The 14,431-nt window shown below is 40.9% G+C and overlaps 1 protein-coding gene across 1 annotated transcript in view; it reads right to left on the bottom strand.

Moving 5' to 3' along the window:
- The window catches only part of GFOD1 (glucose-fructose oxidoreductase domain containing 1), a 245,523-nt gene extending 231,367 nt beyond the window's left edge, over positions 1-14,156 (bottom strand). The window contains exon 1 of the mRNA XM_044064886.1: positions 13,677-14,156. Coding sequence (XP_043920821.1) covers positions 13,677-13,929 — 253 coding nt within the window. The 5' untranslated portion in view covers positions 13,930-14,156. The remainder of the gene's footprint in view (positions 1-13,676) is intronic.
- Positions 14,157-14,431: the final 275 nt, after the last annotated feature.

Below are 14,431 nucleotides of genomic sequence, written 5' to 3'. Positions count from 1 at the left end.
GAGTGGTGTGTGTGTGTGTGTGTGTGTGTGTGTGTGTGTGACAGCTAACTCTCAGTACAGGAGGTGCCGTGTGTGTGTGTGTGTGTGTGTGTGTGTATGTATGACAGCTAACTCTCAGCACAGGAGGTGCTCTGTGTGTGTGTGTGTGTGTGTGTGTGTGTGTGTGTGTGTGTGTGTGTGTGTGTGTGTGTGTGATAACAGCTAACTCTCAGCACAGGAGCTGCCGTGTGTGTGTGTGTGTGTGTGTGTGTGTGTGTGTGTGTGTGTGTGTGTAGGACAGCTAACTCTCAGCAGAGGAGGTGCCTTGTGTGTGTGTGTGTGTGTGTGTGTGTGTGTGTGTGTGTGTGTGTGTGTGTGTGTGTGTGTGTGTGTGTGTGTGTGTGTGTGTGTGTGTGTGTGTGTGTGTGTGTGACAGCTATCGCTCAGCAAAGGAGGTGCCCTGTGTGTGTATGACAGCTAAGTCTCAGCACAGGAGGTGCCGTGTGTGTGTGTGTGTGTGTGTGTGTGTGTGTGTGTGTGTGTGTGTGTGTGTGTGAGAGACAGCTAACTGCACTGGAGAGAGTGTGTGTGTGTGTGTGTGTATATGACAGCTAACTCTCAGGATAGAAGGTGCCGTGTGTGTGTGTGTGTGTGTGTGTGTGTGTGTGTGTGTGTGTGTGTGTGTGTGTGTGTATGACAGCTAACTCTCAGCAGAGGAGGTGCTGTGTGTGTGTGTATGACAGCTAACTCTCAGCACAGGAGGTGCCCTGTGTGTGTATGAAAGCTAAGTCTCAGCACAGGAGGTGCCGTGTTTGTGTGTGTGTGTGTGTGTGTGTGTGTGTGTGTGTGAGACAGCTAACACTCAGCACTGGAGGTGCCGTGTGTGTGTGTGTGTGTGTGTGTGTGTGTGTGCGCATGTGTATGACAGTTAACTCTCAGGATAGAATGTGCTGTGTGTGTGTGTATCACAGCTAACTCTCAGCACAAGGGGTGACGTGTGTGTGTGTGTGCACATGTGTGTGTCTGAGAGACAGCTAACACTCAGCACCGGAGGTGCCGTGTGTGTGTATTTCTTGTGGAAGTATTTTTCTTTCCTCTAATTTCTCTCAATCTTTTTGTTTATCTTGTGTCTGGAAAGTCTGGGCTCTTTGCATAATAGTAACAATACATAATTTCTTTCTTATCCTCAATAGTCCACACAATCGTCTTTATGGCTCTGTCCTGTGTGCATGTTTGATAGCTAACTCTTAACCCAGGAGGTGACATCTGTGTGTGTGTGTGTGTGTGTGTGTGTGTGTGTGTGTGTGTATGACAGCTAACTCTCAGCACAGGAGGTGCCCTGTGTGTGTGTGTGTGTGTGTGTGTGTGTGTATTTCTTGTGGAAGTATTTTTCTTTCCTCTAATTTCTCTAGTAACAATACATAATTTCTTTCTTATCCTCAATAGTCCACACAATCGTCTTTATGGCTCTGTCCTGTGTGCATGTTTGATAGCTAACTCTTAACCCAGGAGGTGACATCTGTTTGTGCGTGCATGTGTGTGTGTGTGTGTGTGTGTGTGTGTGTGTATGACAGCTAACTCTCAGCACAGGAGTTACTGTGTGTGTGTGTGAGACAGCTAACTCTCAGCAGAGGAGGTCCCGTGTGTGTGTGTGTGTGTATGACAGCTATCTCTCAGCACAGGAGGTCCCTGTGTGTGTGTGTGTGTGTGTGTGTGTGTGTGTGAGAAACAGCTAACTCTCAGCACAGGAGGTGCCGTGTGTGTGTGTGTGTGTGTGTGTGTGTGTGTGTGTGTGTGTGTGTGTGTGTGTGTGAGAAACAGCTAACTCTCAGCACAGGAGGTGCCGTGTGTGTGTGTGTGTATAAGCTTCTATACCCAAGTTACTGCTATAAAAGGCTACTCACAACTTAATATTTACAAGGATATGACACTGTTATAATACCCCTTATTATAAAGCTGTAGGCCATCCTGTACCTCCTTTGGGTTCTGTCCTGTAGAACTGCTGTCTCAGTGTTGTATAATAGAGCTTCAAGCTGCCCAGATAAAGCTGCTGCTGCTACTTCCTTCTTACACATTTTGCTATCTAATGTGGTGAATTGGCTACAAAAGTCACTAATAAACACTAGTTTGCACTATGCGTCACTATGTTTTGTAAAGGTGCATCTGTGGCATAAGTCATACACACATTCTACCACTCATCACTGACATGCTAGGCAAGCTTGCTCATGCAGGTTGTATGCATGCACATCACAGTATATGGTGGCACTCTATATATGATTCAGTGTCCTGTGTACAGGAATTCTCAGGCTGACATTTTGTATTGCTGTAGATTTTAGGTAACAGCTCCTGATGTTACTGCTCCGATGGGCAAGTTTGCATGATGTGTTAAGGAGAGCAAAATGTTACTTCACCCTCCCAGACACTTCAGTTAGTGGCTTTTGGGACCGTATGCATGTCCATTCTATAAGGTGGTGACCTAGTATGAGCTAACAGATCTGGTAACCTGGGCAAATGGCATCACTGGTACAGCAAATATAGTTCATTATAATGACCTGTGCCACAGCCCTGGAGATGTCTCAGCATGGAAAGCAGAGGTGTGGCAGGAAAGCCAGCTGGTAAGCATTTGCCATTTTTAGTGTACATCATACTGCAGTTAATAACCCTTGTTCTGTCGTTCACAGTTCTGTTCCTGATAATATATTTTTTTCTTCTGGCAGATCCTAGAATATACTACATTGGCTTTTGTGGGTGACAGTCTACATGCAGTGTATACTAATGTAGACAGACTGGTGTGGCATTGTATTACTTTGTGGAATAGAGCACATGGCAATATCCTAGTGGGGTTGTGGGAACCATTTCATATTTCTTATTCACTACATATACCTGTGATAGTGTAGCTGCTTTTGACCCAACACACCTGTAGGCAGTAAAGTAGATTGGTGTCCTAGATATGAGCACCATTCCCTTCTTCTTCTACAGTGCAGATACACATGGAAGTTGTGGTATAAGTCTGGAAATGCTGGAACTATGGGCATGCTTACATGCAATAGGTATGGAGAACTGTAGTACTGCACTCTAATCTGTCTCTCAATCTCACCTGTATTTGACATATGATGATTTGAATATTCCTTTTTTCAGCATGGGTGGAAAAAAAGAAGAAAACTGACACCTGCTGCAGAAGCAGCACAAACTTACGGTACAGCAGGGTTACTGATTTCCTAGTTCCTCACCTGTACTAAATCAAGACAAACCAACTATGGATCCTCATTATTAAACTGCAATCTTCCTTTTGTTTCTCCCCTCTGCAGGACATTATGATCAGTGTAAGCCACAGAAATTACAGCTGCTGGCTGCTGCTGCACAGGTCAAGGTCAGAGAGTGGGTAGATTGTGCTGTAAAACAAAGTGTTATGAGTACACGTTAAATTCACAACCCTTTCCCCATCAGTGTGACATATGAGCTGGTCCTGCCCTACTAAGTAGCTGTCATAATAAAATAACCCTTATGTACTTTAAATACAATTTATAATGATGTGGTACCTCTTATTATTTATTTTTATTTTATTTTATTTAACATTTGTTGACCGGGAATGTCCGACTAGGTTCCACAGAGCCTGTTTTCAGCAGAGACCCGGGGAGAAATGCTCCAGATGCATGTTTTTGGAATGTGGGAGGAAACCGGAGTACCCGGAGGAAACCCACGCGAACACAGGGAGAACATGCAAACTCCACACAGAAGGCACCCCAGCCGAGAATCGAACCGGATAACCTCTTGCTGTGAGGTGACAATGTTAACCGCTGCACCACTGTGCCGCCCAGGTATTTAACCAGATTATTAAGTAGATTATTAAGTCTGTGATTTTATCCAAGAAAATATACTACATGGCTGGAAATATATCAACCTTAGTCCATTTGGCAATTAAAAAATATATCTAAATATATACATATACACTTTGCATGTAAAAAATCAATTGTAAAAATCATATTCTATTTTCATAACTTTTTGTTAACAAAGATCGCTTTCATCCTTCTAGACTTCTTCAGGTCTGTGTACAACAACCCTAAAAACTACATATAAAAATATTATTGTACAATTAGTTAGTATCGTTATTACACATCATTTTGAATAAAGTGGAAAAAAAAGGAACCAGAAAAAGGAAAATAATAAGAAAAAAATGGAAGGAATGTGAATTTAACATGTGTACCAATAACACTTTGTTTTACAACACAATAAACCACTCCCATGCCTGATAAAAAGTATATATATATATATTTAGAAAGCTTGTAAGGAAACTATTGCTCTATTTTTGTTTTACTTGGGATCGCTTGTCTATGTACTTAATAAAGGATTTTCTACTGGAAACAGACCGCCTGCCTTGCTTGGATTATTTTTGAATACTTAGTAATAGGTTCACAGGTAGGTACTAGGCTATCTGCACAAGGGCATTTGTAAGCTTAGCCAGAGTGTGTCAGCTTTCACCACTCGATTGATTAACTGAGCCTCTGTCAAGAAGAGCCAGTTAAGTGATTCCCAGGGGTGTATGTTCTGTTACCCATCCACTCGTCAAGGTTTCTCTTGAAGAGTGGTAGTGAGGGGCTCTGCCTGATGTAATTTGGAATTTTGTTCCAAAGCATGGGGAGTCTCTGACAGGAATCTATCCCTCCAGCATGTTCTATTTATTGTTGTGGCGAGGTTTAGCTCACTAGAGCACGTGGCTCGCAGTGACTTGGATTTCTTTAGGTGGAGCATGTCCATCAATTCTGAGTTGGACATGGCTTTGTAAGTCAGGCAGAGATCTCCTCTGAGTAAGCGATATGTGACTGAGTACAGCTGGAGTTTTTTCAGTCGGGCTGCATAGGACATATGTCTGAGGCCAGTAATCCTCTTGGTGAGGTACTTTTGTGGTCTTTCCAGCTGTTAGAAGTGTCTTGTGAGGTACATCCCAAATGGGGCATTGTACTCTATGATGGGTCTGATGAGTGACGAGTAGTGGGGCACTATAACCTCTTTATTTCTAGATGCGAACCCTTTAGTACTTAGATGGGCTACATAGAAGGATTTCCTAACTACTTTTGGCAATATGATTGTCAAAGGAGAGATTACTATCGACCTGCGTCCTCAGATCTCTTATTACCTCTTCTGTATTAAGGGGGCTGCCGCCTATGTGGTAATTCATGGGTGTTTTGTTTTTCCCAAATGGGATGACTATGCATTTTTTGCCATTTAGCTGGAGACCATGATTTTGACACCAGGTGTCCGTCTCAGTAAGGCCCTTTTGGAGAATGTCCGTGTCAGCCAGAGAGTCAATTATGGCTTCCAGTTTGCAGTCATCGGTGAACTTGGTTAGCCATAGTCCTCCTGTGTTTGCCTTTACTTCTGAGAAGTATATGCTGAACAGTAGGGGTCCCAGGACCGAGCCTTGTGAGACACCACTTGTGACTGGTTTAGAGTCGGAACTGGAGCCCGCTATTCTTATCGTGTGAGTTCTGTCTGTAAGCCAGTTGGCAACCCATCTCGTGACGTAGGGATTTATGTTCAGGCTGGGGAGTTTTTCTATAATTCCTGAGTGGGGAATGAATTCTGTACAATATTTCAAATTATATATTTTTTATTATTTTTTTGACTTAAGAAGAGTTTAAGTTCGCCACTTCTACTACTGTTGTCTGATCTGATTAATATACAGTGATTAACTAAAAATATATGGACTGAAAATCTTCCACACAGAGAAGTTTCTTACACTGTTTTGTTTTTAGACCCACTATACTTGTTTAGTGGGTTGTTTGAGACTTCAGGGATACCACGGAGATTACTTGTTTTTTAATTAAATAATAACCTTTCCCAACTACAGAACTATCATGAGCTGAAGGGATCAAGTTTTCATTATTCATAATGCCCAGATCTTTAAACACAGTATAACGCCCAATAATTTTAAGATTCAAAACATGGGTATTATTTACCGTTTGATAAACCAATATGCATGGATTTTACATTTGTTACAGATGTGCCCAACTTGGTATTCATTTGACTACAGATACAGATGATCAAGGAATCTTTGTATATTTTTTCTTAGGGACAAAATGATCCCTGCTAGCTTTGCATCATCTGCAAACGTGAATACCCAAACCTCCATACTACTGCACACGGACACAGACAAACACAGGAAAGGCCCCAACACAGACCCCCCTGAGGTACTCCTCTATGAACCTCACAAATGAAAACTGAACATCCTTATTTTTTTACTTGACTGTCTTCTTGGGACCCATTTAGTAAACCATAAGATTACATATGGATTTATGCCCTAAGGTTGCAGTGTTTTACTAACTGGGTTATATGGTGCCATATCATCAAAAAAACATTGTCCAACACCTCACCATTTGAATAAAAAAATCAAACCTGTGATACATGATCTTCCACACATAAACCATGACGGAAAAATATCCTTAACCTGGAACTTGTCTTTTTCAATACATGTTAATAACATTCTTTTCAAAACATTTCCCTAAAATACAATCAAGCTTATTGGAACACACTTTTCTGGACTGTGTGCATCTCCCCTTTATGCACTGAGATAGAAATTTTACAAATTGGAGGAACACATCTCTAGTTATGACTCATCTAGAATAGCTGAGCAATGCAATGAATATTACAGTCTTTTTATTCAAAAAAAATACCCACTTAAGTTGTTGGGTCCAGCAGCAGTACAATTCTTAACTCTGTTTAGGGATTCATCCACCTAATCTGAACTTTGTAAATATTTTGGTGAGGTAAACTGACACAGCATATTTTATGTTGACCAGCTGTATCATTTTTAGAAAATGTCAGCTAAGTTTTGTTTGAGATTAAGATATTTACGAGACTTGCACCATTACCATAACTGCTTATTTTTTATTTATTATCCATTGAATATTTAGCAAAACCTAGTTCGTATCCATTACTCCTAAGTTAAGGAATATGAAGTTAATGAAATATTTTTTTGACTTATGTTGATACATAAATAAATAGTATACAGAGAATTGCATAGTAACAGATATGCATGTATGTATTTTATTCTATTTTATCTTAGATTTTTAATCTGGTATTTTATATTAGTTTGTTCATGATGTTTATGTTAACAGGAGGGTGCTTTAAATACATGGTCAGTTATGATTGGCTTATTTGAATATCTTTTATGATGTATACATATATAAGAAGGGATGCTGAATGAGTTAATGCTATGGTCTGATGAAGCAGTCAGTTTGTGAAAGCGCTTACCTGTTCCTGTCTATTCACAATAAATCGAGCTTGTGACTGAAGAATTATATGGTGGATTATTTTGAGTACGTGACTGAACTTCTGCCATAACTGCTCTGATATTTTGAACTTTAAAATCTAGTTCATGTTTATCTTTGTACTGCCGCACCAATTCCCCTGTACTCCTTGTAAAAAATTACATACTTTAGGTAGTGTGCAGTAATATATGAGGAAACTTTGTTAACTACTACACTACCTTATTTCTTTTTTCTGGTATATTTTATAAAACATCTATACCGTCAGGGGTATATTTTTCCCTCCAAGGAGACTAGACCAGTTTCCTGATTGCTCTAGAGCACTACCTAGTTAAGTGACTTGCTCAAAATCTCACAATACGCAAACGAATGCTGAAGGAATCAAACACTGGACTACAGGAAGCAGCCTATTAACAGTTCATAGCTCCAGTCTTTTGCACTAACTTCCAGACTCAAGCAAAGAAGCATCGTCCCTAGGTGGACTTGGATCACCAATCTTTTGGTTAACAGCCAAAAGCACTAACCCACTGTGCAGCAGAGACTCATTAATTAGAAGAGAGTTTCATCTGCTTTGATGTAAGAGTACAACAGATCGCACCACAAAGTAAACTCCTTTAGAACTGCAGTTAATAAAACTTCCATATACACTATTTCACTGCAGTCATAAAGGTCTATAAAAAAAAGTGTACTGCAGTAAAATTCTAGAGTATGCATCTTGGTTAGTTACTGGAATACACAGTATCAGGACAGTGGAAGATGCTCTAAATTATACTGCTGAAAATTGCATTTCAAACAAATAAAACAACCATTAATAAGGCAGAGATGTATCTATCTACATAAAAAGTACACCTCAAGGCTGGTCATACAATATGACATGCTTGAGCTACTCCATGTCCAGCTAACCATGGGAAAAATCCATTAACATATTCTTGCTAGCTACAACTCCCCCACCATGAACCAGGAAACCCATACATCACACCTAAAGTTACTAGAATCACTCACTATCTATCCCAATACCATACTCATGGGTGATTTTAACTACTCCTCCATTAATTGGGAGGCATATATAAGACCACTAACATGCAGGCCCAAAGATTTCTTGACTTTGTAAATTCAAATGCCACTAGGGGAACAAATACCCTAGATCTGGTACTCACAAATATGGGAGAGAGCTGCATTATGCTCACACCCCCACCAAGTGTGATGTCCTCACTGGTAAGATAAAATCACAAAGTAGGCTCCCTTGAAATAAAGATATAATTAGTTGCCCCACCTAACCCCAAAAACTTTAGAACTTCTGTATAGTAAATTAACCCCTATTAAGGGATGGCATAGCTACTTTCTAAGCTCCCCCAAATCAGGAAATCACAGAAGCCTATGCAAAGGTGTACACAAGCCCTGTATGACCATATAAACAACTGCATAGAAACGGCAGTACCATACCAAAATAAGCCCAGGTCAAACCTGAAAAAAGGCTACCCTAATAGACCCCTGGGATTAACAGTCTGTACAACATAAGCAAGAAAATCCTGTCTAGAAACAAGAAGAAATGTGCACAAAAGAGTAAAAAGTCCCTCATTAGTTTAAGCAAGCGATTCAGGGAACTCGGCAAGTCTCTGAAAGCAGACTTTGAGGTAAAAATAGCCTCCAAATGTAATTTTTCAGTTATGTCCACAATCGTACTGGCAACACCCAACAATGTAGAAATTAGTTTTAGACAGCATCACTTATACTCAGCTGGAAGATGTAGCAAATATGCTGACCGACAAATTCAGCTAAAATTTCACCTCCTCATTACCCCCAGTTCTCCCCAATGAAATACTCTCCAACACTCCGCTGCAATTATTACCAAAAACAGGTTGCCACTGCCCTCTCTAAAGCTAAAAACAGTGCTTCAATGTGGCCTGACGATATACCAGGTTGCCTCTTAAACAACTTAAATCAGGACTTATCAGGCCCATTAGGATCTCTGTTTAACCATAGCCTCAAGTCTGGATTTATCCTGATAGAGTAGAGGACGGCAACAGTCATCCCTCTGCTTAAAGGGGGATCATCTACTGACCCAGGAAATCACAGCTCCATAAGTTTGACTAGTCTTATATGTAAGGCCACGGAAAAAATAATCATGGGCTTGATAAGTAATGACATAGGAAACCTCCAAACACTGAACCCAATCCTATTTGGCTTTGGGGAAAAAAGCAGGTCACGCCTACTGATCCTGGTGGATTTCTCTGAAAAAGTCACTAAAGCCATGGATGATGGTAAAACAGTACAAACTACCTACACTGACCTGGCCAAGGCATTTGGTACAATTCCCCACTCAGGTAATATAAATAAACTTGCAAAACTGGGCATAAATCCCTACATCATTAGATGGATAGCCAATTGCCTCATGGAAAGGACATGTGGTTAAAATGGGAGAATCCAGATCCAGCAAGAGGCCACTTACTAGTGATGTTCCACAGGGCTCAGTGCTAGGACCACTCATTCAGAATATACTGCTCTGAAGTCAAGGCTAATGTGGAAGTCCTCTGGATAACAGTTTGCTGATGATTGCAAGCTGGGAGCAATCACTGAATCCCACAACGATGTAGATATCCTTCAGGAGGGTCAAGATCAGACAAATGATTGGTACCTGAGCCATGGCCTAAAACTAAATGCAAAAAAAAAAAAAAAGCATTATCATACCTGTTGGGAAGTCAAATACCCCTGCAAATTACAACATAAAGAGCACACCCCTAAGAGTATATTCAGAAATGAGAGGTCTAGGTACACAAATAGACAGTAGACCATCATGTGTCCACATTGGTGAGGAAGTCCTTTTTTGTGTGGCACAGCTTATACGTAAAGGCATGGCATCCAAATCCAAGGAAATTATAGTCCTGCTGTACTCAACCCTCATTAGATCAATAATAAAGTACAATGTGTCATTTGGTATGTACTTGAATAGGCATTTACAGCAGCTGGAGTGACCTCAGATGTGACTGTCAAAGAACGTACAGGGTGTAAACAACATCAACTATGCAAATAGACTAAAAGCCCTATCCCTTTACTCTGTCTACTACCGACTTTTAAGGGGTGACCTACGCCTGACCTACAAGGCAATCACAAATCCAGCCCTGATGGAGCTGCTATACGCATGTTACCTGATCTAGGGATCTAACCTTAATCAGCGACTCAAACAATACATGCAAGAGAAACAGATACGTGCCTCAGTCAGAGATTGCCCCTTCTTTGGAACAAGCTTCATATTCACATTAAGCACAGCCCTTCCCTGGCACTCTTCAAATGCAATATTGATCAACAGATGGGGAATAACAAAATCACAACTGGGATACTGCCCATGTCCCTTATTGAGAAGGGCAATCCTTAAGATGCTCAATGCACAGACACAAATCCATGCCATCCTCTTTGCCTGTAGGGGCCATACTTTGGGTAAAATTAGGTTATATTGGCTAGGCTTGTAAGGGTCCTTAAGCCGTTAGCCTAGTAATCTTCTATAAACCTATGAAAACATTAACTAATTTCCTTAACAACTTTTGCTGGTGAGGGTTGTGGGGGTAGCGAGTTGAGGACCATAGACCATATGGCCCTAACCATGTGACAGTCTCCAACTCATTCTGTGGGATTATCAGGTGCTAAAAAACAACAAAAAAAGCAAGTTAGCTGATTTAAGCTTCACAAAGACCAATTTATTGTAAGCGCTTTCGTCGAGACAAATGCCCCAACTTCATCAGACAACTCAACAGCCATAAAAACCTCCATTTTATACTCACATTCAACATAATTAAACAATTAAACAGTTAAATCCTTGATTGAACCATTAGTTAAAACTACTTCATATTTAAAGTGCCCTTGCTTCCTGACTTACAATTTATTGCAATGCCTTAGAAGCTATGGCAAGAATATAAAAAACTTGTTTTTACATGTTATTTAAAACCCCTAATAAATATTGTAAAATCATAAAATACTTACTATTACAAAAACTTTTTGTTTGTATTTATATTCAATCTAAACATTGAAAATTTAGAAAAATCAGACAAAATGATAGGCACCTCTAAAGGACCCCAACTATCTTTCATTATATAAATACCATATAAATCCATGACTTGCATAAATAATTAAATATCTAAAAAAATGTATGTAAAAAATGCAAGTTAAATACGATATACATCAGTTTGTGTATAAAATGAATGCTCAAAAGGCAAACTAAGAAAGAAAAGTGCTACAACATTCCTCAAGTCAGCCCCAGGGCCTCCTTTCAGTGGGCATGGGTGCTACATGTGGGGGGTGCAGCGGTTAACATTATCACCTCACAGCAAGAGGGTCTCCGGTTTGATTCTCAGCTGGGGCTTCTTCTGTGTGGAGTCTGCATGTCCTCCCTGCGTTTGAGTGGGTTTCATCCTGGTACTCCGGTTTCCTTCCACATTCCAAAGACATGCGTGTGAAGCATTTCTCCTCAGGCCTCCGCTGAAAATAGGCTCTGTCCAGACTTTCCCGGTCAACAAATGTTAAATAAACAAACATGTAGCAAATGCCCAAAGCATCTAATCTGCCTTCTCTCAATACAATGGGGGTTTCATTCTATAATGAAAAGCAAGTCCAGTTACCTTGTGAAGCAACCTTATTCCTACCATTTGCAACTGCAATGTCATCCTTTCATTACACAAATTTCATGGCCACAGGTATGGATAAGGATGCATACTGACCAGCAAACTGACAGCTATGTTGTATAACTGAGTACTTGCTTCAATTTCACAGCCTTACAAAGTGTCTGCAAGTACGGCTGCCATTACACTGCCCTGCTAGTCAATTTCACAATGCCATCCACATTCACTCATGAACAAAACCCCAAAATAACTGAACTCCTCCATCTGAAGTCACCGATTCACCCTAGCATCCACCATTTTCCGGGAGAGAAACAAGACCTCTAATTTGGTGGCACTGATTTTCATTCAGTTGCTTCACTCTTAGCAGCAACTCACACAACAGCTAAAACACAGCATAATTTCCAAACAAAGATGCACACTTCACATCTTTAAACCAGATTATCTCCAAACCTTGGATGTGTCCTGATGCCCTGTACATGAAAAATCACAAAAAGGAACACAGACAAGGAACACTCGTGGCAGAATAGTACACCCACATAAACACACAGCTCTCAATCCTCAAACTCAGAGGCTGAACGACAGGTAGCATCAGTCCTGAGACCCCCATACAGGTTACAAAACTCCACAAAACACATGTAAGCAACAGTAGCAAACTTTCATGACCGTTCCAATATCTGTGCAAGGGCAGAGATTTAATCTATTGTTCTATGGCCTCAACGGACTCCCCATTGGTTCTCCTCTATGATCAAAGACTCAGTCACTGGATAAAGTCAGCTTTTCAGCACCCTTTGGATATGGATTCCCAGGGTGGCTTAGGAGTGTGAAGTGTGATATCCCTACAACTGTAAAACTTGTATGCTTATAACAGTGTATATCTTATGTGATAGTATAATACACAATTTTATTAAAAACCATTAAAAAACTAAACAAAGTACTCTCCGAAACACATTATAGACTGGTAGTTTTAACACACAGCATTAAGGTTGATTATTGCTAATAAAGTTTATGTATCCTGCCACCTCTATGTTCCTTCAGTTTTCAGTTTGTGCTGCATGCTTCTAAGCAAGACATCCAACCAGAAAATGCTCGGGGCCGTCCCTACACATAAAATATATTCCTACTTAACATGACTGTCCACTTAACAGCTAAAATAAATAATATGTAAAGAGTTAGTGATAATGTTGAACGACAGGTCACAAAATTAACCTGCAGTTTATTGCCCAGCACAGAGGAAGTATAAATGTAGCGAACAGCAAACTTCTCTAGTGTTATTTCATTTTGAGGAACGTTCAACATTTGTAGATCAACCATAGACTTGCCCATTGCAAGGATCATGAACGCATTCATACTTACTCTTTTTGCTAATACGTGGTAAATACTGTTGAATCAAAAATTTTAAGCAATACATTTGACCCAGGCTGTGAGCTTCCTGGTTGAAGCGGTTATTAAGTGCTCTACATAGTGGAGTGGTTGTGTTCCATATTTTGGGGACGGAGAACCATGACAGCGACTTGTTTCTAGGCGTTTAATCATTAACCACCGTGGGAAAGAAACTAGAAATCATGCCCAGGAAATACATATATACTAACAAACCTGACAAGTCCAACAACGGAATATGAATGCCTAGATGACTGGCTACCATGAGCTGCAGCGGCCACTACAAGCACTGGTGGCAGGAGCAGCCGTACAGAAGCTTAGCTCAGGGCTGCACTTGCTACCTCGATTCCGTACGCGTAGGAGTGGGTTTTCTTAGCACAGCAAATAAAACGTAAGGCCCTTATTAATAACGCTGTGCATCACAGAAGATTACAACTGCACTTACCTAATGTTTTGACAGCTACCTGCCTGGTCAAGGGAGGAGGAAGGTTGATGCAAACCAGATCCACATCCTGGTGCAGTAATACATCGTCTATCCTGTTTGTAAAAAAAGGCACGTTCATTTCTTTGGCAAGCAGCTCCGCTTCCTCCTGTGTTCTGCCCCACAGTGCCTTCACAGAGAAGCCCTCGTCCTTTAAAAGGGGTATGATGACCCGAGCAGTGAAGTTGGTCCCAAACACACCTACCCCTGGTAGCATGGCTTCTGCTGCAGTTGTAAATCAAACCCTATTGCTTGCTACCACAAACTGCTGACACCACCACCATTGTCTTCAGTACTGATGGATAGCATGCTGTAACATATGCCAGCTACTCATAACCTTGGACTTAAGTGCGACTTTGCCATTATTCATCTGTCCCCAGTGATAACAAACTGCAGCAAGTTAGCGGTTAAATGCCGTGACAAGGACGATGGGTGCATGCCCCCCCCCCCCCCCCCAAACTCTGCAACGCCCTCTGAATACCTTATGGTATCATTGGCTGCCGTTCATAGGAACGGATATACTTAGATGAGTTTTTTTTTTTTTTTTTTTTTTTTTGGGGGGGGGGGGGGCTCTTCCTGCAGTAAATATGAATAAATTCGAAGAAACTCTGGACCGTAAGTAACCGACAAACTGCAAATGTGTTTTACTGCCGCATTTTCGTGGTTCGAGTTTCTGACTGCAAATTACTTTCTGTCATAGAGGTACACTTAAAAGGTTC

Source organism: Protopterus annectens, chromosome 3.part0, assembly GCF_019279795.1.
Source record: "Protopterus annectens isolate FY-2018-M chromosome 3.part0, PAN1.0, whole genome shotgun sequence".
In the NCBI taxonomy this organism is placed as follows: Eukaryota; Metazoa; Chordata; order Ceratodontiformes; family Protopteridae; genus Protopterus; species Protopterus annectens.
This window is presented reverse-complemented; position numbering and strand designations above follow the sequence as displayed.